This window comes from Hibiscus syriacus, unplaced genomic scaffold (assembly GCF_006381635.1).
Source record: "Hibiscus syriacus cultivar Baekdansim isolate YM2019G1 unplaced genomic scaffold, ASM638163v2 tig00006245_pilon, whole genome shotgun sequence".
Lineage (NCBI taxonomy): Eukaryota > Viridiplantae > Streptophyta > Magnoliopsida > Malvales > Malvaceae > Hibiscus > Hibiscus syriacus.
Window position 1 is genome coordinate 35,042 of NW_024062090.1, and position 22,779 is coordinate 57,820.

Genomic DNA, 22,779 nt, shown 5'->3' on the forward strand with positions numbered 1-22,779 from the left:
CTTGGATGCAAGAGATTGAACATTATCTAACCGTCGATTGCTTCCCCGTCCGTCCTTACAAGGCATTTCACGACCGAACGAAAGCGTTTGACTTTTGTGAATTGCAAGTGTTTTTCCGGCCTTATATTTTAATGGTAAATAAATTGTTGTTATTTCTTGAAGTCTCGAGTTCGAGTATCATAAATATCAGGATTGTGAGCGTTGTCAAATGATTATGAGCTATCTTTGAATAGATACCGTGTATGTACATAATATTTGGAAGAGAAAAAAAATCTGTGCTTGCACAATCTAGCTAATGGAAAAAAGAAGCAAAGAATGTTGGTCTCTGTACATTCAAACCCACCGTAAAGCTTTTGTTCAAATGCTACCAAAAGAAATCACTTGATCCTGCTTAAACTTGTTGAATGAATTATAAGCTTAGCATATTTCTTGTATGCTATTGATACTCTGACATGGCATGGTATGCTAAAATTCTATTTCCCCATTTTCATCAAAGAAAGTCACTGGATGCACAGCAGCAGTGCTGACATTGAGAGCCCTCTGCAACTTGCGATGGTCCAAGACTTCAACATCAACTACGAACATCGAACTCACTGGTCGGTGATCCGAGAATCTTATATCTGCTCGTTGGTAACAAAGTTGTTTTATGCCTTTTCCCGACCAGAGTATACGATCACACCTACCAAGGGAATAATGTAGACCATAAGAAGATTGAATTGTGTGGAACTTAATGAATGATCAGTTCCTTATGAAGCGGTGCTTACCATGCCGGAGATCTCTTCTTTTCGCCTTCTCTAGGGACCTCACCGACGTATATATCGGAATCCATTTCGTATTTGTAGGTGGGAGGAAAATCTATAGTTCCCTCATTCCATCCATCAAAGACATGACCACTACACAGTTCCTTACGAAGCTGTGGCACAGGGTTGAAGCCATTAGCTTTTGTTCTCATCAAAGTAGTGTTTCCAAGGGCAAATCTAGATCACTGTGATACTCACCTGATCATAGTCGATTAGTTCGTTCCAGCGTTTTTCAGCAACAAGCCTTCTTACGTCCGCATCCAGCATGTTGAGACGATAATTTAAATCCCCGAACCAAAATATCTGACTGTTTACACAACTACTAATTCATGTCTCCGGTTTAATTTCTTACTTAAATCAAAAGTAGATGCTAACATTTTGCTTACTCATGAGCCGGAATTGTTTGAGGTTGATCTGTATCAAGGACAGATGAGAAACTGGTACGCCGTATAATTTCATACACATTGGAGTTACGCCTGTGTTCAGCTCCGTCCTTCTGGCCCGATGTCAAATGAGAACACACAAAGCATAACCTGGACTGGAAAAGAGTCATGCTTACAGAAACAGATCCCTGCAGAAGCAAAAGCAAAAGCCATCTAGGCATATCAATACTGATAAAGCAGCCATTTTCAGCACTTGATCAGTGTTAATGGTCTTTACCTTGTTTCCCATGTATCCCATTAGACCAACTCCAACAGGAGAGACTTTCAAATTGTTTATATGTCTCCTCAGCCTCTTTCTCACCCATACAGATATGTATATTCCAACCATCTGCTTACTAACGATTCGAACGTACTTCGGGTGTGACCTTGGCCTATCGTTTTCGTGTTGCTCCATTTGTACATCTAAGAACATGTCATCCTCTTCTTCAGAAATCTCATCAGATGTATCTGAGAAGGAATCTACAGTTTCTAGGATCGGTTGCTCATGCATACACATTGACTTTAGGTTTCCAGAGCTATGGTGGGATCTTTTCAATCTGCTTTCTTTTAACACTACATCATTAGGATTGTGGAAGATGGAGTTCTCTGTCAGATTAAAGCCCATTCTTGCAGAGCTGCTCAGTACTCGCCGTAGTTTCGAATTTGACGAGATAATTTGTGGTGTTGCATCTAAAGGATGTTCAGGCCAGTCTAACCTAGTGTCGAAGTCGATACCATAGATTCTCCTCAGCTGAAGATTTGGTCCAACATTAACATCTTTGTTCAGGTTTTTCCGTTCAAGATCATAGCCATTAGCAGTCTCCAAATATTCGACACACATCACTTCCGATGGCAGAGCTTCGATTTCATTTGCTAATACATCTGCAACTGAAGAAGTTTTTAACACAGGAGAAGGGGGAGCACTGAAGCATTTGTGCTTGCTTTCAGGTACCAACGATTTGTTTAGAGTTCTTCTAATGATTGCCTCCCATTTCGGAATCGGCCTGCTATCCTCGGTTCCAAAGACGTTTCCTGCATTCAAAGGGACTACCTCTTGGAAGCTGTCCAAAGCAGATCGAGTATGATATCAACAATCAAATACAGTTGAGGAGAAATCCAGAGAAAAAGTATCGAACAGGTAATGAAAATACTCACCCGATAATGTAAACATCGGCCGGCTCCGTCGTGCAAAGCCAATCATCAATCTCAAGATCCTCATCTGGAAGTCTTCCAGCAACATTCCAAGTGCTTATTGTCACCCTAAAAGTAACCAAGATATGTTTCAATCAGAATTAAAGCAGCAACATCTTGAAGCTTACACTTTGATCATAGACATCTTGCAGTCAAACCTCACATCCCTCGTGTTTATGTACTGTGCACGCAGAGTTTCTAACTTTCCCCTCCTGTGTCCTAATCGGTAGCCTTTCGAAGGTTCATCTGAACGATGAAACATCACAAAAAAAACTTCAGCCTGACGATTTACCGATTAACTTGAAACTTTATTGTACTCATGTTGATCTGCACACTAAAGAATGTGAACAAAATATTGCCTGGAATTTGGTCTCTGCACTCAGATTGTTTCCCCAATGACCTATGGGTATGATCCTCACCATTATGCAACCTTGAATCTTTAAGAGAGCAAGCTGGATGGATATTACAGGAAAAAGGACATCATCAAGCAAGAAGTAGAAGCAAATACGAGTATGGCAAGATATTATACCATCATCTTCACTCTCAGTTTCGGTGTCGACTTCGTCTTCGCTAAAATCGTACGCCTTCGGCTTTATATTCAACCATTTCTTCATCACAATGGATGGCCAAAAGGCCTGAAATCAAACACAGTTCAACCAAGTTCATCATAAATGCATAATTTCATCTAAAGTGAAGAAAAAAGAAAAACTAACAAAGCATCAAAACAATACCTCAGTACGCCTTCCCCTCCTAGTTCTCATAACCAGAATTTGAGAATAGAAAGCCTTGAAAAAGGAAGCAGAACCGAGGGAAGGAGTCTGATTGCCACTGTTCTAGGATATTAATATATAGAATTTTCAAAAACCATTACAATCAGAGGCCTTAAGTTGGCTTATTTGATGCCAAGCACTAGGAAAATTCATTCATGCTACGACCAAACAGAAAAAGACACCGAAATTATGGCCATTTTTAACAGCCATCCATAACCTCAACTTGCAAAAGGCAAGAGAGTGAAGATGATAATGCAACTTTCATTACAAGAAAACCATAATGTCACTTTTAACACGTCCCAATTTCCTGCTCTAAAATGGCCAAATCAGCCAATCATAATCATTTTAAGCTATAACCCAAAGACAGTCCCGTACAAATCAAGATGTCACTTCCAATACAAGAAAACCATAATGTCCTAAAACAATTGATAATGCAAGTGCTTTCTATTCAAGCAATCACCTTTTAAGGAATCCATTGCAGGGTTGTTAAAAAAAATTCTAGTCTTAGCTTGTATGAAACCCCAGCAGAGTTGAAACTACAACTAGTGCAAACCGAAATTCAAACCAAGCATACCAAAGCCTGATATGTAATATACAATTATTGATGTAAAATTTATGGCTTCCTAATCTATCATGTTAGTATACGCTGTTAAGAACCAAAACATATTAAACATAGAATCTACCTAGGATCTGCTAAACCAATACTATTCATTCTTAGAGTATCGATACTATCCGGTCAATATAAATACCAGACCTTAGGTATCGATACTAAAATTTAAAGTTAGATTTCAATGTATTATTTTAATATCGAAACTACTCAAGAATAAATCCTCATATAGTCCATTTAATTAATCAAAGTAAAATCTTAAAACTTGAGTCAACTAAAAAAATATTATGTATCTGAAAATTTGACAATACATCATGAAGTGTAACAAAAGGGACAAGGTTGGACCGGCGCACTATATGTGAAGGTAGAGAGCTGTGGGTTTCTACTATAACGTCCCATCTATTTTCTTTGACATTTACTTTTATTAAATAATAAAAACTTTTTTAATCTTTCTGTTTTAATTATTGGACGGTGACTTTAACAGCCATGCAGAGAAGAAGAATAAAACTAAGGGTAAATTACACTAAACTATTAATTTTGATATATTTTAGTATCTAAACTTTTAATTTTTTTAAAATTACACCTAAAATTTATTTTTGTTTTGTTTTAGTACCCGTTCAAAATTTAACGTTAAGTTTTGAAAAAATTTAGGTACTAAAAACGGACCAAAACCAATAGTTTAAGTACTAAACTCGTTAAGATTTTAACAATGGGGTGCTAAAATGAAATAAAAACTAAATACTAGGTATGGTTTTAAAAAAATTAAAAGTTTAAGTATTAAAACGAACTAAAACTAATAGTTTAGGTATTAAATGCATAGTTTAACCTAAAACTAAAGATAAGAGGGTATCCTAAGATTTAAAGAGTGGAGTTTATGATTAAAGATGAATCGAGTATTTAGCGAAAACTGTTATTTTCCTAAAAGTTTTATAAATTTAACTCATAACATAAAATTTTAGGTCTATATATATATATGATATTATGCATGGAAATAATGCTTCATTATTAGCATGTATGGTGGAATGAGATTTTTCAAGGGTTAAAAACTCAAAATTATAGATTGAATTTTTTATGAGCTTATTGAAGAACCAACCTTCTTTATCTGGTGAGATTTTTTTACATCAACCAACCAAAAACATAAGAAATATTTTTATTTCATTCCAAGATTTTGTAACATATTGTTTTATTGAGTCCCTTGACTACTAAAAGTTACAAAATGGCCACTCAACTATTCATTATGTTCCAAACTCGTCCCTTTCTGTTAAAAAAATTAATGGTCTTCTAAGTTGGGCGTTAAAATGTTGACTTCTATATGATAGTCATTTGAGAGTATAATACCAGATTTTACCATATCTCAGTCAATAGATTAACGTACAACTCAGAATGCCGTCAAAATTTTAACGAAAAATGACGAGTTTGGAACATAATGAATAGTCAAGTGATCATTTTATAACTTTTAGTAGTCGAGTGATTCAACAAAGAAACTCCCTATAGTCGATGGACCATTTTGTAACATTTAATAGCCAATGAACTCAATAAAACATTATCCTATAGTCGATGGATCATTTGTGTACTTTGCCCTACTTAATATAGAATCCATGTATGTATATGAAGTAGGAATGTCAGAATTAACAAGAAAATTATAGAATTGAATGATATTGTATTATACATAAATGTATAAAGTTGCCATGCAATTTGGGAGAGGCTAGAAAACAGTTGACTTTTGAATTCTGATAACTCCAAGGACCACAAAACCTCCAATTTGCTTAAAAAAATAAAATAAAAATCGCACTTGCCTTTCGCAACAACTTAACCTCATTGAATATATAAATAACCATGAGCCTCAAACCTAAAACCTCATCATCAATCTCAAGTCTCAACCGAAAATATGTCAGCGTCGAGTAAAAGTGATAAAAATAGATGGATTAAATTATGTCAAATCAAAACAAATTCATTAAACCCTAAATTTCAGTATGGCAGAAGGATTATATTTTTATTAATCTAGGTGCGGTAATATCTATGGTAAAGACTCTTGAATATCTAAATATCATGTAATTTCTGGTGCTCTCGAATCAGAGATTTCTCATTTCTTTAACTACCGAGATAATTTAGTTTATGTATGACAGAAGGACTAAAACTAAATAAACATTTATTTTTGAGAAAAAACGAATTAAAGAAATACTTTCTTCTCTGGCCTTTGATATTTTCAAACTCAAGGACCACCACAAAGTAGAACAAAATGAAATCTGCTTTGTAGTACTTCCAATTCGTTAGAAGTAGAGCAACAAGCACCTCATCGTATTGGAGGAATTAAAAAGATTCAAAGAAATGAGGAATGAAGAACAAGTTGTGTGGCTCATGAGCACAATGATGATCGATGGCTACAGATATTCTGCCATTACCCAAAACGCACTCTCCTGTATATTATTTTATTCATTTGCCAACTACCCCAAAAAAACACTCGCACCAAAAGAATGCGATGAGACCCAGTGAGTGAGTGCACCACTTTTGTTCTTGCTGCAAGTGGATGTGGTTTGGACACTTCGGGGGAACGGACTGCCGTTTTAATCAAAACTTTGAGGGCTGCCGTGGTGAATAACAGTAACAGATTTAGAAATATTTTTAAGGATAGACACGTAAGTTAGCAACATAAAAATTTTGAACGGAATAGACATAAATAAAATTTTAGGGTGAACAACACCAATAAAATAAGAAATTAATCAAAGAAAATTCAAATCCCAGAAGAGATATGCCATAAATAGTAAAGAGAACGACGTAAATAACTCCCAGTTTACCATCTACACCAACTATTAGGACAAATAAGAGAAATATACATCATTGTAGGTAAAAAATGAATTTATAAAATTTTAAAGGACGGAATCATATTATCAACATAGAATATAAAAATATCTAAGTTATATAAAAATATAAAACTTTTAAGAAAAAACTACACCGACAGCTCTCCTCGATCTCTCTCTAACATAGATAACCATTGGACGTTTGTTGACAATATGTTGCTGATTGTTACTTCTTGTTTTCAAGCCTGCAAATAGCATTGTTTCGGTCCGATAAAACCGAAAAGGAAAATCAATGCTTTAGCTACCGTTGGCATTCGTTCACGTCCAAGGATGAGAAATATAGGCTCTACCAGCCTGCTCGTAAAAAGGTCTTATTATCCAAAGTCAGAGGCAAGGATGAATAGCATTGAAAAGGTATTGAGTTCTAAATTCGTACTTAACCAATTTAGTGACCCACTTATTTTAGTGGTTTTAGTTTGGTCACCAAACTATTTTAATCATACTTAATATTATATTTTATTTTTCATTTTCAGCACCTACCATTAAAAATTTAATAATGATATTAACATATCATCATAAGATAATAAAACATTATCATTTACATCAATAACTTTATTTACTTTTTAACAAATTTTTAACACCATATGTCCAATACGGAAAAATATATTGTTAAGTATGATTTTAAAAAATAAAAATAATTAGATGACCACTGAAATAGATGAATGACTAAATATGTAATTTACACAAAAAACTAATTGTGAGCAAACAAAAAGAGAGGACGACTGAAATTTTACACACAACAGTTATGCATTTGGAAGTCGTTTGTAATTTGTTCTCTACAGCACAAGCCCCTCACAACTGGGTATTGTACACAAACTCGATAAAATGGAAATGGAACTGTCATCTTATATATATAGAGTTGTCACTCCATTGACAATGCAATCTTCTCCGGTGCTAACCAAATAAGATTTCCACAAAACCCAAAATATGTCATCACATAATGGTGCACCGACTCCTTTCTTCTGCTGGTTGTCCCACTGGCTGATACCTATTCGACTCAGAAGGGTTGTAGGTGAACTCCGATGTATCCAGCCCGTACTGATTTACATGCAGTGGGAAACATATTAGAGCAACAAATTGCAATAACAATAATCGACGTGAGAAAAATAACACAGAAATAGGCAAATAGGGTGACTGGGCAGGGTGTGCAATCTAACCATCTAAAACAATAGTCAATTTATGGATTCTGTCAAAGGTAAAATTTGCCCATTTGGGCGTGTTTAAGAATATGACTGATCAAAATAACAGTGAGCAGTGTTCACTAAATGTCGAGGTTTAGCCACATGCAACCATATCTAGAATTTCAAAGATGTTAATGACTTTAGAAAAAAGAAAGATATATTTAAGATTTTCTTCTTCCCTTCCCACCCTCTAAATATATGGTAGGAAATCTCAGCTAGAGAAACAATGTACATTTAGCAAATGAACATTTGATTCAGAGATTTCACTAGCATACAGCTTTACGTTGTAATTCTAAACCCTTGATGTTTTAGCAGATTATTTAATTCAATATCACGATTCAAAAGTATGGAGAAAATAAAGGTCCGATTTATGAACCTAAGTGAGACATTATCATAAAGGCAACCATATCAAAGGAATCGATTGAACAGAAAATACCTTTTCCCTCATTCGTGTACTCCAAGCATCATTTCTGCTGGGCCGTTGTTCAAGGGTGGGAACAGGTACACCTGCAGCTGGTGCTGGTGGCCTATTGATCAAAGGCTGTCTGATTTGTGGCCTTGGTGCAATAAACTCATCATCACTGTCGTAATAAGCAGGTCTGTTGGCAGCCCTAACCATAAGGACTAACAAGAAATTGAGTGCCTGCAAGTTCAAATTGATTTCATCCAAGTCAGTGGTATTAATGCCCCAAACTATAGCAGAGTAGATGTTATGCTAATAGAGAAATCAGAGCCAGTTTTTAATTGATTCAAGGTTATTTTGATAAATAAGCAGTATCAAATCAATGCCATTTTAGTTCAAAGTAACAAAAAGACTTTCATCAACTTATTTCCATGCCATTATCATAAATAGAAAACATTAAGTTATAAAGCACATTATAATCTTAGTGCAATTTATCAACCAAGTTTAGTCTTAGTGCATTGTGGCCACACCAAATGATTGTCTTCTGAAAGTTATCTAGGTCTAAAATAATGTCATAAATGATCAGGTTAAACACAATCCACAATGAAAAGTAAAAAAATGCACAACATTCCCCATAAATAAAAAAAGTTGATGAAGCTTTCAACTTCCCCTTAGCATGATTAAATTAAATGCTTATCAACTTTTAGCTGACTATGACATTTGAAGTAATATCGTATCTGTTTTTGTAAACTGGATATATTTTCAATAGATAGTCAGTCATTCAAGCCAAATCATATATGCTTTGCAAGAATAAAATGCCCTTGGCCAGAGGGACTTCTTATCCAAAAGAATCCTGCAATATTTCTAAAAGCTAAATGAAACTACAAAGACATAAAGTGCAACTGCCAAGAATAAGAAATGCAATTTGTATGCTCGAAATGCTAGGAACCAAAGGGGGATTCCTTTCGTTTGAAACTAACTTAATTTAACAAGTCTTAGTATATCCTATTACTTCTCAATTTTTTGCATGCAAATGATCATGAATTAGCATGCTTAGTGAAACTATCTTCAAGTCCTCAGAATTAGCAGCATGGCACGTTACACTTACCTGTAAGATAACAATTCCAAGAGCAACCCACTTGAGAATAGTCCAGTTTTCTTCCAGAAATCTGTATATCATATCAAAATCTCCAGTTTTATCCGTAGGAAGTTCCTAAAGAAATAATCACTAATTAGATTACCAGGCAGACCGTCAATTGAATAGGCCAATAGGGGAACCAAAAAGTTAACACAACTTACTTCTTTCCAGTGTTTGTCGAAGAATATGAAAGATGCACATCCTAGCTCCACCAAGATTAAGAAGATCACCAAAACAGAATACTATATTACGTTAAGGAAACCAATGATCATGAAATAGATGAAAAAGAAATGGTTATTGGTTAGGAACGATGAATGAGGATTAATAAATTAGTTGTTTATGAACTACTAGATCAAAATGTTTTTATGATGCTACACAAAATCTATGTGATATGTTATTGCCACTATTCTAACCATCAAATGAGTAATTAGGATACACAAGTCAAGCAGCATATATTCCGTGTTGCAGCTCCGATACAACCAAAACAAGAAATAACAAAGAGAACCACACCTACTCCAACAAATAAGTATATAAACCTGCAAAATTGGAAAACAAATAGTTTAAACACAAGAGAACATGCAGAGAATTCAACTCAAATGTGCACATGAGTTCCAATTAAAATTCATATACTCAGAAACAAGTATATAAATACACCTAAAAACCAGTATAAGATCCTCCAAGAAAACATATGACTCAAAACAGGAAAGCATAAATATGTTATACCAGTGAATAACAATTAGAAGTACACCTCCGGTGAGCATTAGGGGATCTTAGAAGCAGAAATTATTCAAGCTTTTATGACTCAAATTAAAGGGTGGTAAGTCAATGTTATATTACATGTACAAACTATAACTAAAGAAAACGGCAATGTTACAAATTCTGCGTAGCCACATTTTGGATTCACTGAACAAGCAAGCTATTCTGATTAGAAATAAGAAACACGATATTAAACTATAAGCAAATGCTAAGAACTCATACCATGCCTTTGGCAGGTTATCGAAAATATCAGACGAAAGAGACACAGCCATGAGCATGGGCCTACCAAACTGTATCAAATCTTGATTATTGCCCACAGGTGACAATAGATCGGCAGTATCGTTAGCATTTTTGTACTCAACAAACAAATAGATCCCGTATCCAACCATGGCCAAACCAACAACAGTCATCAAGAAGTTCAAGAGCTTCAACAAGCACTCTAAGCATCCTCGACAAGCCATCCTCACCAATGATCTTTATCGATCCTTTCGATTACAGATCTAATAAGTATATCCTATGTAATCAACTTGAAAATTACCTAAAGAAAGAGAAACCCACATTTAAACCTTACAATCATCAACAAATAAACCAGAAAATTGCATAGATCATGGGAAAGGGCATCTGGAAAAATGATAAAAACTATTACAAACTCGTCTAAGCACTTACAAATTTTTGCTAATCGAAAAAAAAAGAAACGGATTTTCTGCTTCCCGTTATGAGCAAAATCAAAATCAATTGAATGCTTGATATAATATAATTTCTAGCTTAGATCGCAGGAGAAAAATCAAATTGAAACAACTTACAGTTTAGAGCGAGGGTAATTACGATTGGGAGCTGAGATTGTTTAGTGAAATCAGAGATGTATGGATTCCAAGAGTGGGGAAAATACGGACCCCTTTTCCCGTTTTTGCTATTTCCACTCCTTTCTGTTTTGGTCCTATCAAATTCTAGAATCCCATAATTGCTCTCTTTTAAGTCCAGCGTTATTTTAAAAAAATGTTATTATTATATTCAAAATATAATTTATTTTTTTAGTCCTAATTATAAAAAATATAATTTGATATTATCTGCATATATTAATAAATAATATGACTAAAAAATTAAAAACCTAGAAAAGGAAATCGAAACTTTCTGTGAAAATAAATTGACTTTAAATTGAAGAAGGGTAAGAACAAAAAATGAAATATATACATTTATTTATTTATTTTGAATATTTTGGTTTTTAAATGATGGATGATGAAACAAGGAAAGTGTGAAGCCAGTGTCACATACACGTGTCGTGATCATATAAAGTGCAGTTAAAAGCAACGACTGTGATTTGAAATGATGAATTTGGGCGGTGAGAATGCGGTAATCTACTGCTCCCATTACCATTGCCGACACATATTTTGGGTAAACTACGCATCTAATACTTAAATTATCGATTTTGATCTATTTCAGTACATATTTTTTAATTTTTTTAAAATCATACCCAATGTTTAGTTTTTGTTTCATTTAGTATCACACCATTAAAAACTTAGCGTGTTTAGTACCTTAACTACTAGTTCTGGTTCGTTTTAGTACCTAAACTTTCAATTTTTTAAAAGTTAACGTTGAGTTTTGAACATGGATACTAAAATGAAATAAAAATTGAACTTTAGGTAAAATTTAAAAAAATAAAAATTAGATACTAAAATAGATTAAGACTTATAATTTAGGTATTAAACGTATAATTTAATCTTATATTTTATAAAAGGAATTACGACAAAATCGATTTAAAGGGAAATTGCAGGAAAAGATTGAATTGTATAAGATAATAAATAAAATATTTTTCTAAAATGAGAGGATTATTACAGTATCAAGAAAGATGTATGAATCACTTGATGTCTTCCTTATATTTGTATAAAATATACTACGATCGTTATATTTTTGTGTTTTCGGCATCTGCTTAATGACATTGCAATAATTGTCACACTTGAACTAATAATTTGCGGGAGATATTTTCCGACCAAGTAATTTTGTCAGAGAAATTGTTGGGCTTGATTTTTTTAGATAATTCGTTTGAATTTTTTATTAGCTCGAAAAATATTTACGTGAGATTATTTTCTCAAATAGGATAATTGTTACAACATTGAGGGTGGCGCATTGAAGTCCATGCGACACATGCAAATATGCAAGTATGCAAGTAGGTTCAGCCAATAAAAAATTCAAACGCATGTGTGGCATGAACTCCAATGTGTGACCCCTCAATACTGTAAAAATTACCATATTTGAGAAAATAGTCTCACACAAATATTATTCGAGCTAATAAAAAATTTAAACGTATTATCTAAAAGATTTAGCCTTACATGTTAACTTTAATTTAATGAAGAATAAATGGTACTTGGAATTCTTTTATAGATTTACAAGTATTTTTAATGGGAATAATATTTTTTAAAACATTTATTTGTAGATTTACTTTTATTTCTTATTTAGATATTTTTTATTTAAAATATATCATAGATCTTATCATTTGTTTTGGATCATTTAGTCAAATTTGAAGGACATAAAATCTTTATTTTTTCAATAAAAAAAATTAAGAAGAAGAAAAACTTAAAAGTAAGGTAATTAATATTCAAAATAATATTATAACAGAAAAAAGTTTGTACATTTTGGGGGAAATGGTAGGCAGAAAACAGTGGGGCCAATGAGAATAGATGGCGGGAGAATATGGTATGGGGAACTGGTCGTTGAAGACACCAACTAACCGTCAAGTAGGTGAAGCTTAAAAACATACAATAATATATCATTGAAATTCCTACCTAACCCATTGGACGCTCCCACTCGTTACACGATATGACAAGTGACAACCCCATCTTTTTTTTCCTCCTATTCCAAAGCTTGAGTATTTATTCTCGGATCGATTTAGATCACACATTTAATTTTAATAAATAAATTTTTAATATAAAAATTTTACAGACATAAATACTTGAATTTGAGATATTATTTAAATGATATTAAACTATTTATCATTTAAATCGATCCCGTTGATATCCTTTTATCCTCTCCTTTTTGTTGTTTTTAATTTACTCAAATTAAACTGTTCTTTTAACTACATCGGACATCATCTCGTTATAGTCCTCAAACTATTGAATATTTTAGTTTCATTTCTAAATTATGATCTTCATTCTAAATTAGTCTATAAACTCTTTTGAACATTTCAATTTCATCCCAAACTATATGTATATAAAATTCATATTCCTTATTAATAAAATTGTTTGGCCAATTTATATTAATATATGTTAAAAAACAAAATTTAGGTTAAACCATGATTTAAACTAATTACATATTTGGATGGATTTGAGGATGAAATTGAAATATACAAAAGTTTCATGACTAATTTAGAATGAAATTCATATTTATAGATAAAATTAAAATATTTAAAAGTTTAAGTGTCAATTTAAAATGAAGATTATAGTTTGAGGACATATAAGGCAACTAACTCTAATTAAAATAATCTTCCAAATCATTATAATATTTTCTAGAACAATTATATAATATTTAAAAAATATATAAAAATGTTTATAAACAATTCAAGAATATGTGCGAGACAAAACCATCAAACATAAAATTAACATAATTATAAAAATAATTTTATAGTAAAAATAAATATAAAAAGAAACACAATTTGTAATCGCAAAAATTAATTTATCTCAGTGATTAAAAAGATAATTATTGTCTTTTTAAATCATATTTTCAAACACTAAAATATTCAACAATGATATTTGAACTTTCATTATCAAATGACATAATTTATAATCATAAAAGAATATTTTATTTTTTTAAATATTTTATATTTTTATTTTAAAAAAGGTAAACTACAATCAAGATATCTTGATTATCTGTAATTAAAATTATTAATTAAAATATTATTATAGACATGTCATTAAAACTTAGACGAGAATAATAATGTTGTCTATTATATAAATAATTCCAGTTCTTAAAACTTATATACCAATTTTCTTCGAATTTGAAACAATTCAGTTCTTAAAACTTATATAGTATACCAGTTTTTTTTTTAATTTGAAACAACTCAATAATCTAGTCCTTTATGTTTAATATTTTTTATCATTTTAATCCTAAATTATTTATTATTCTCTGTCGCAACCGTATTTCGGTTGGGCCCCGAGATTGGGCTTCGACTTGAAAAATACGGACCGATCATTTATTTAAAAATAAATGGGTTGATCGGATACCCTATTTCTTACCTGATCTGCGTCTTACCAGAAATATGTCGGGCTCGGGAGTCGGTTACGGTCAAGGAAGGATTAGCACCCTTAAATCGCCCTTTCGGTACTACGTAATTTCCCGTTGTCTTAATTAAGAAAATTGTAATTTTAAATTAAAAGGTAAAATTTGATAATGAATTACTTACCTCTGATTAATTGACAAAAATACCCTTAAAAAGTCATAAGATGTGTAAGAGAAAAAAATGAAAAAATGAAAAAATAAAGAATAAAAATAAGTAAAAAAATAAAAGATATATATATATATAAATGAGTAAAATAGAAAAATAATAATTATAACAATAATAATAGTAATATGAAAATATAATATAATATAAAAAAAACCAAAACCAAAAACAAAAATAAATAAATATATAAACCAAATATAAAAGTATACATATAATGATAATTGGCTTATAAATAAACTATTTAAAACATACATATATATATATGTATAATGATAAAGTAAAAAAAAACTAAATAAAGATAATTACAATATATATATATATAGTAATAATATGCTTATAAGTAAATAAATATAGTATTAAAAATAACCAAATGAATATAAATAAATAAAAAATATATGTATAGATAATAATAGGATTAATATAAAGAAATAAAGATTGGGGCCAAATTTGAAAGACAATTAACGTTGATATTACGCATTAGGGGATAAAAAATGAACACGCCTCGGGGTAGATCTAGGTTCGAAACTTCGAAACCCCACCCATTTTTGGTCATCGACGCAACCCACGTTTTGGGTTATTCGAACCAAATCTCAAAAAAATAAAGTGCACATGCGAGAAATGAACGAATAAAAAAATGCTACTTTTTATTTCCTTTTCGAATCGTTTACAATAGCTTTGCTTTGTATTTTCCGTGTTTTCCTATGTATTTTGTCTGTAAATCCTCTCTTGCAATAGTGAGTTACAATGTCTATTTATAGTGCTTGTGGATCATATCTTTATGAGTTTAAATCATAGTAAAACTCTATCCTATTTTTAGGAGTTTAAATCCTAGCAAATTTCTATCCTATTTTTAGGAGTTTGAATCCTAGTAGGACGAAAAGGTGTGTTGACAGCTGCCCCTCTTTGCCCATAGTCGTGTAACGGGGATAGGGCAAAGATTAAAAGACACACTTTTCGTTCGATGGAGTTGAAAATTGACTCTGATGTTTCAATAACTCCCTGTCGAATTGAGTTACGGATGACTCCTCCGTCGTGAATACGAGTTCATCTTGAAATGATATGAAATTGAAGCCGTAGTTCGGAATTTGAATTAGCACATGGCTTCTCGTTGCCCTTCGGTCTTCTTCTCGGTTTAAAGACCTTGGATCGGAATCGAACTGAGAAATCTTCATTGACATATAGCTTTTGCTTGAAAATAGTTGCTTGTCACTAAAGCACGGTTAACCCAATTCCTCTTCTTGACTTGAAAACCTCGACTGCAACTGGAAAGTAGTGCGATTGATGTTTCATCGAGCTGAATGAAATCGGACTCGACAATTTTGATGGCAGATAACCCTTCTAGCCTTGAGTTATGTTATAAATGATGTGCCTTGGAGCTGAGCGTAGTCGAACTCGAAGGTCTTTGTCGACAGAGACTCCTTCTTTGAGTTGGATATCCTTCGTCGTGAGTTGAAATCCAATCTAAAGATGGATGATGCTTGTGTGCACGATTCCCTTCGTCGTGAAGTTGAAACCGCGGGTGGCCCCTTCGTCGTGAAGTTGAGCCTGAAATTGGATATCCTTTGCCGTGAAGTTGAAATCCAAGTAAGTAGCATTGTTCTGAATCCAATATCCTCCGTCGTGAAGTTGAAATTGGCTCTGGAACCGGGAAATTATTTGTTGACAACTAGTCGTCCCTTCGTTGTGAAGTTGAACTTGTGTTGTCTCGAGTCCAATATCCTTCGCTATGAAGTTGAAATTGACTCTGAATGAAATTTTGTTGACAATCAGTCGCCCCTTCGTCGTGAAGTTGAGCTTGTGTTGTCTTGGGTCCAAGATCCTTCGCCGAGAAGTTGAAATTGGCTCTGAAATTGGGAAGTTGTTTATTAATAACCAGCGGTCCCTTCGTCGTGAAGTTGAACTTGCGTTGTCTTGTGTCCAATATCCTACGCTGTGAAGTTGAAATTGGCTCTGAAATTGGGAAATTGTTTATTGACAACCAGCGGTCCCTTCATCGTGAAGTTGAACTTGCGTTGTCTGGAGTCCAATATCCTTCGTTGTGAAATTGAAATTGGCTCTAAAATTGAGAAGTTGTTTGTTGACAATCAGCGGTCCCTTCATCGTGAAGTTGAACTTGCGTTATTTGGAGTCCAATATCCTTTGCTGTGAAGTTGAAATTGGATCTAAAATTGGGAAGTTGTTTATTGACAACCAGCGGTCCCTTCGTCGTGAAGTTGAACTTGCGTTGTCTTGAGTCCAATATCCTTCGTTGTGAAGTTGAAATTGGCTCTGAAATTGGGAAATTGTTTGTTGACAACCAGCGGTCCCTTCGTCGTGAAGTTGAACTTGCGTTGTCTGGAGTCCAATATCCTTCGTTGTGAAGTTGAAATTGGCTATGAAATTGAGAAGTTATTTGTTGACAACCAGCGGTCCCTTCGTCGTAAAGTTGAACTTGCGTTGTCTGGAGTCCAATATCCTTCGCTGTGAAGTTGAAATTGGCTCTGAAATTGGGAAGTTATTTATTGACAACCAACGGTCCCTTCGTCGTGAAGTTGAACTTGCGTTGTCTTGAGTCCAATATCCTACGCTGTGAAGTTGAAATTGGCTCTGAAATTGCGAAATTGTTTATTGACAACCAGCGGTCCCTTCGTCGTGAAGTTGAACTTGCGTTGTCTGGAGTCCAATATCCTTCATTGTAAAGTTGAAATTGGCTCTGAAATTGAGAAGTTATTTGTTGACAACCAGCGGTCCCTTCGTCGTGAAGTTGAACTTGCGTTATCTGGAGTCCAATATCATTCGCTGTGAAGTTGAAATTGGCTCTGAAATTGGGAAGTTGTTTATTACAACCAGCGGTCCCTTCGTCGTGAAGTTGAACTTGCGTTGTCTTGAATCCAATATTCTTCGCTGTGAAGTTGAAATTGGCTCTGAAATTGGGAAATTGTTTATTGACAACCAGCGGTCCCTTCGTCGTGAAGTTGAACTTGCGTTGTCTGGAGTCCAATATCATTCCTTGTGAAGTTGAAATTGGCTCTGAAATTGAGAAGTCGTTTGTTGACAACCAGCGGTCCCTTCGTTGTGAAGTTGAACTTGCATTGTCTGGAGTCCAATATCCTTCGCTGTGAAGTTGAAATTGGCTCTGAAATTGAGAAATTGTTTATTGACAACCAGCGGTCCCATCATCGTGAAGTTGAACTTGCGTTGTCTGGAGTCCAATATCCTTCGTTGTGAAGTTGAAATTGGCTCTGAAATTAAGAAGTTGTTTGTTGACAACCAGCGGTCCCTTCATTGTGAAGTTGAACTTGTGTTGTCTTGAGTGGCACGATATCCTCCGTCGTGGATTTGAAATCGTGGATGTTTAGCTTCGAGCTAGATATCCTTCGTTGTGAAGTTGAAATCTACTCTCGAGAAAATTGTGAGTTCGAGAGAAACTTTCAATCTATCGAGTTGGTCGAAGTGTAGCTTCTTGCTGCTGAGTTAAGCAACCAACATAAATCTTTAAAGGTGCTTTTAAATCGAGTATCCTTCGTCTTGAAGTCAAAACTTGACTCTAAAAGCTGCAAAAAATTATGTATGTGGAAAATGATAAATATGATGCTCTAAAATGTATGCATAATATGCATGTAACATGAATTGGTTATATCCTTCGTTGTGAAGTTGAAATCTACTCTCGAGCAAATTGTGAGTTCGAGAGAAACTTTCAATCTGTCGAGTTGGTCGAAGTGTAGCTTCTTACTGCTGAGTTAAGCAACCAACATGAATCTTTAAAGGTGCTTTTGAATCGAGTATCCTTCGTCTTGAAGTCAAAACTTGACTCTAAAAGCTGCAAAAAATTATGTATGTGGAAAATGATAAATATGATGCTCTAAAATGTATGCATAATATGCATGTAACATGAATTGGTTATATTTTATCTCCTGAAAAAGGTCTGATAATTTGCATTAGGATGTTGAATCCAAAAATGCCCCAATATTTGATGTTGAATCTTCAAAGATGCCCCAAATGTTCCTCATTTCTTGCTTCAGTATTGATTTTGAGCATGAGTTTTGTGTCTAAAAGTCACATGTCATTTACCAAGATCCACTCTAGAGAGACTGTCTTGTTTGAAAAAGATGTTTTTCTTTCTCTTTTATTTTCAAAGTTATGAAAATATCAATTAAAAGAGTTTTGAAAAATGTTTGATCCAAAGTTTTGAAAATATTGTCACTTTCACGGTTTTACAATTGAGACGAATCATAAACTAGAGTTCATCGGATATCAAAGAATTAATTATATTGTTAATTCTTCAATGAATTATAGCTATTTGACAAGTGCTAAGATCAAAGCTATTTTTGGGAAGTGGTTAAGTAATGAAAGGATAAAAAAATCTCAGGTTATTATTTTTGGTCAAAAGTTTGGCATTTGATGCTCATAGGTTTGGTATTTGATGCTCAACAGTTTGATGGGGTAGCTTGCATGCTCCTCTACTGGAAGTGTTCTCTGACTCCCAACCTTTGTGGCCACACTCGGGTTGTGTGATGTCGTATCAAGGAATTTGTGTGATCGTCTCAGTTGCACAATTTTTATATTCGAGCCGTCTTTTTCAGGTTTTCAACTCAAACCCTCCTTTGGTTTCAAGACGTTATTCATGATTTACGTCTTGAACCCCCCCTTTGTTATTTTTCTCTACCATGCATTAATTACATTGTTTTTTGCAAACAAAGATTAATCCTGATGGGCGGGATGAAATCTGAAGATAATCTCTTATGTTTAGAAATCCATGTATTATTAGAAGGGTCTTTTAAGGCACGTAATGTAGGTCAGGGTTCATGGTTATGGAAAAAAATGATAAATAGGCCCAAACAAGTGTTTCAGGATGTTGAACCAATGATCAATTCATTCTGATGCTTTTAATCATGTCCTGCTCAAAATGTCTCTCTCTTGATGCTCTATGATATTCGAGTGAAGTGATTCGGGAATGATTGTGCTTGATCAATCTCATAGTTTGAAGCTTGATGTGCCATTTCAAACAAGTGTTTCAGGGTGTTGAACCAAGGATCAATTCATTATGATATCTTCAATCCTGCTCAAAATGTTTCTCTCTCTTGATGCTCTATGATCTTCGAGTGAAGTGATTCAGTGATTCAGGAATGATTGTGCTTGATCAATCTCATAGTTTGAAGCTTGATGTGCCATTTTTTAGGGAATCTTTGCATGTGTTTTTTGTCCCTTTTTCTTTTTGATTTTTGTTCTTGTTTCTTTTTTTTCTTTGCTTTTTTGCTTTTTTTCTTTTTTGTTATTGATTGGATCTTCGCACTTGCCATTTGGTCAACCTTTTGGTATCTCATCTGAATCAATGTCTTCGCTCTTGTGAGCATATTTCTTCCACCTTGCCCCCCAGTGTGGAGGGTGATCCTTGGTTAGGGTTTAATCAGAAGAAAAATACTACAGGCTCAAAAGGGGACACAAGGGATATATTTTTCCCCTGTTGTGAAGGGATAACGAAATAAAGACGTTCATCATTTCATACATGTAAATCTTCATAGAAGAGGTATCCCCAGGGGGATAGATTTTCAAGATTAATTCTATTCACATGAAAATAGTGTAATTAATGCATGATAGAATTATTTCGAATGAATTTTTCTTCTTCTTTTTTCTAGATGTCTCAATGTTCAGGCTCTCTGTGAGATACCCCAAGTTGGTTCTTCAAAAGAATGCTCATGTTAAAATGAACAACTCAATGCCTTGGGTTTTAATGGTAAGAAAGGTTAATTTTGAGTCTAAAAAAGACACTGGTGTGATCTTATTGACTCAAAGAAATGTGTGGGTGTATCAAAAAGATAAAGGTAATGTTCAAGAATTTCAAAGGGAGGTAATGTCAAAATTTGGTCTTTTTGGTAATGACCATGAGTTATTTTGGGTAAAAAAATCAAGGTATTTTGTTTTGGGGTTTGAGACATGATAAGAAAAGTCTAACCTTGCCATATGTCAAAAATCTATAATTCTTGAAGAATTAAAAGAATCCTTAATTCATTTAATATTCGAAGAACTAAAGATTAGAATTTGTTCAATTGCTCCACCTTAGAAAGTAGCATAAATTCAATCCTTTAAAAGATTAAGCAAACGATGAAAGATTAGAGACGTGTTTACACAAAACAATCCTCTAAGTGCAAATGGTATATGCCATGCCCCTTTCTTCGGCCGTTTATGCCCCTGAATCCATCAGGTTTTGGATCTTGCGCTTCAGTGCCTTATAGTTCTCAGAGGAATATTTGGGGCTTTTATGTGGTAACACCTAACAGCTTCAATATCGTAGTCCTTAGGATATGGGGATTCTTTTCTTAGATCATCCTGGCCAGCTTTGTCCTACCATCAGCTGATCAAGCTCTTTAATGTTACAATCTTGCTTCCATGTGGTTAAATCCACTTCATCGAGTCCTTCATGACTTAATTTCATGTTTGTGAAAATGCTTGAAAATGTAGATGAAGATGCAAAAAGGCAAAAATGCAAGAATGCATGAAATGTTCGAGGCATTGATCCAGAAAAGTGTTCATTATTATAAATAATCTTTACTTAGACAAAAATGTTTTATCTTGTAAGAGACATAAAAACGATCAAAGGTACATTCGGACTAAATCCTCTAGACCCCGAACAGCTTCTAGTAGATTGACAAGTCTTCTGTCTTCATCTATCACTGGTTGTATGCCTTGTCGGACCATTCCAGCTTCCTTTGCCAGGCCGTGTAGATGACGAGCTGCCTTCTGTACTTGATCCAGTAAGTCTCGGATGACTACGTCTCTGGCCTTCACCCTTTGTTGTGCTTGCTCCCAACGGAAACGCCACTGTAAACCTCCGTCGAAGAGCACTATCTGAAGCTCGCTCACTTTCTTCTTGAACCCATCTACAGTAGCTTCTAACTCAGCTATTGTTTTGTCATCTATCTCATGTTGTTTCTCCATATTAGCCATCTGGATTCTCAAGCATTGGTTTTGATGCTGACTGTCTACTAAGCGCCTCTGGGCAATCTTCATCTGTTCCTTCCAAGCTCTCTCATCAGGCCCTTCGAACTTTCTTTTCAGGCTATGAGCTTTGTCTTTCCAGTATTCAGAAGCCACTTTCAACTTGGAGTTATCCTTGACTTTATCTTGATACCCATTTCTCAAGTCTTCGAGCTCAAAACAGATTTTTTTCTGTTCTTTTTCAAGTTTATCTGCTCGATCTTTCTGAGAGTCGACATCTAGCTTCCACTGATAGCGCTCAGCTTCAAGCTCTTTTACCCTCAACTTCAGCTCGTTATTCACAGCTTCAAACTCTATCTTGGCTATCTCAAGTTCAGAAAAGACGGGCCTGAGATGTTCTTCCAGGGTTCAGGTATCCTCACGGTCTGGCACCGGGATATTGTCATTTTTTCTCAATCTTCGCCACTCCACATAGTCCGGAGTAAGCATGTTTCTGGTAGCTACAACATCCATCCGAAATACTTTCTTCCATGAATCAACTGCTTCCTTGATCATCTTCTTATAGTTGTCACCGTGATACTCAAGCTCTGATTTAGCTAGTCCGCATGTTGCTGGGACAAACTGGCGTGCCCCATAATGTCTAAGTGCTAACAATGGAGCATACCCAACTGTATCCCAAAGTTCAGGTAAGGTCATAATGTCAGAGTCCCCATATTGGAAAAACACGACACTGAGGAACAACCATGGGGCTCTCCAAGTAATATCTCGGTTTTTATAGATGAGTGAAGACTTTCATCCACTTCTCTTTTGAAATTCCTTCATGCCATTTCATGGTGATGAACTCTCTCAAAGGTGAATACGTAGTGCTAAATTGGCGGTAGGTAACCCAATTAGTCTTCCAGAAGTGGCTGTGAATCCAGACTTGAAGGAGCTGAACACATCCAATGAATCTACCTCCGCCAACTCTTCGGCAATGGTTGAGAGACCGAAAGGTCTCGGCTAAGATGGTTGGTACTGGGTTGACTCGTTTCGGAAGTTACTCAAACAGTTCCACCACGGCTGCGTCAATGCATCCCAAAATCTTCGGAAAGATGATCAAGCCATACATACCTAGTGCAAAAAAGGTTTATAGTCTTCCATTCATCAGGGTGGTCATTCTTTAGTTTCCTTATGTGGATCCATTGAATTCCTTGCCCGTTACCTTTGTTTCGGAGTCGGTCAGTCACCCACTTTTCATCAACTCCTACAATCTTAGCCAATCTGTTCTTGAAAGGCTGACTCTTGATGTGTTTGATGTAGGCTCGCT

The 22,779-nt window shown here is 34.5% G+C and overlaps 2 protein-coding genes across 3 annotated transcripts; both read right to left on the reverse strand.

Moving 5' to 3' along the window:
• Positions 1-416: 416 nt before the first annotated feature.
• On the reverse strand, positions 417-3,189 carry LOC120200628 (type I inositol polyphosphate 5-phosphatase 2-like). 2 transcript variants are annotated; one of them, XM_039201423.1, is made up of 10 exons: positions 3,145-3,189; positions 2,943-3,048; positions 2,773-2,865; positions 2,572-2,659; positions 2,378-2,482; positions 1,461-2,283; positions 1,187-1,371; positions 999-1,107; positions 765-913; positions 417-679 (listed from the first exon to the last, which is right to left on the reverse strand). In XM_039201423.1, exons 1-10 carry the CDS (start codon positions 3,172-3,174, stop codon positions 466-468), a joined length of 1,902 nt encoding a protein of 633 aa, XP_039057354.1. In that variant the 5' UTR covers positions 3,175-3,189; the 3' UTR covers positions 417-465. The 2 variants fall into 2 exon arrangements, with proteins under 2 accessions (XP_039057354.1, XP_039057355.1); XM_039201424.1 differs by lacking the exon at positions 3,145-3,189 and having other exon boundaries at positions 423-679; positions 2,572-2,660; positions 2,755-2,865; positions 2,943-3,024.
• Positions 3,190-7,303: 4,114 nt separating this feature from the next.
• On the reverse strand, positions 7,304-11,044 carry LOC120200630 (tobamovirus multiplication protein 2A-like). Its single transcript, XM_039201425.1, has 7 exons — positions 10,930-11,044; positions 10,349-10,664; positions 9,807-9,906; positions 9,532-9,612; positions 9,341-9,445; positions 8,266-8,472; positions 7,304-7,686 (listed from the first exon to the last, which is right to left on the reverse strand). Exons 2-7 carry the CDS (start codon positions 10,585-10,587, stop codon positions 7,582-7,584), a joined length of 837 nt encoding a protein of 278 aa, XP_039057356.1. The 5' UTR covers positions 10,588-10,664; positions 10,930-11,044; the 3' UTR covers positions 7,304-7,581.
• Between the last annotated feature and the right edge of the window lie 11,735 nt (positions 11,045-22,779).

What these genes read in the sequence shown, in the direction of transcription:
- LOC120200630 (XM_039201425.1), bottom strand. Translation starts at nt 10,587, where the DNA reads ATGGCTTGTCGAGGATGCTTAGAGTGCTTGTTGAAGCTCTTGAACTTC. An exon ending in ATATATGCTGCTTGACTTGT is followed by an intron (nt 9,613 to 9,806) that starts GTATCCTAATTA and finishes AACGTAATATAG; the next exon opens with TATTCTGTTTTGGTGATCTT. An exon ending in GTACACGAATGAGGGAAAAG is followed by an intron (nt 7,687 to 8,265) that starts GTATTTTCTGTT and finishes CATGTAAATCAG; the next exon opens with TACGGGCTGGATACATCGGA.
- LOC120200628 (XM_039201423.1), bottom strand. Translation starts at nt 3,174, where the DNA reads ATGAGAACTAGGAGGGGAAGGCGTACTGAG. An exon ending in TGGGATACATGGGAAACAAG is followed by an intron (nt 1,372 to 1,460) that starts GTAAAGACCATT and finishes TTGCTTCTGCAG; the next exon opens with GGATCTGTTTCTGTAAGCAT. An exon ending in CAAACAATTCCGGCTCATGA is followed by an intron (nt 1,108 to 1,186) that starts GTAAGCAAAATG and finishes TTGTGTAAACAG; the next exon opens with TCAGATATTTTGGTTCGGGG.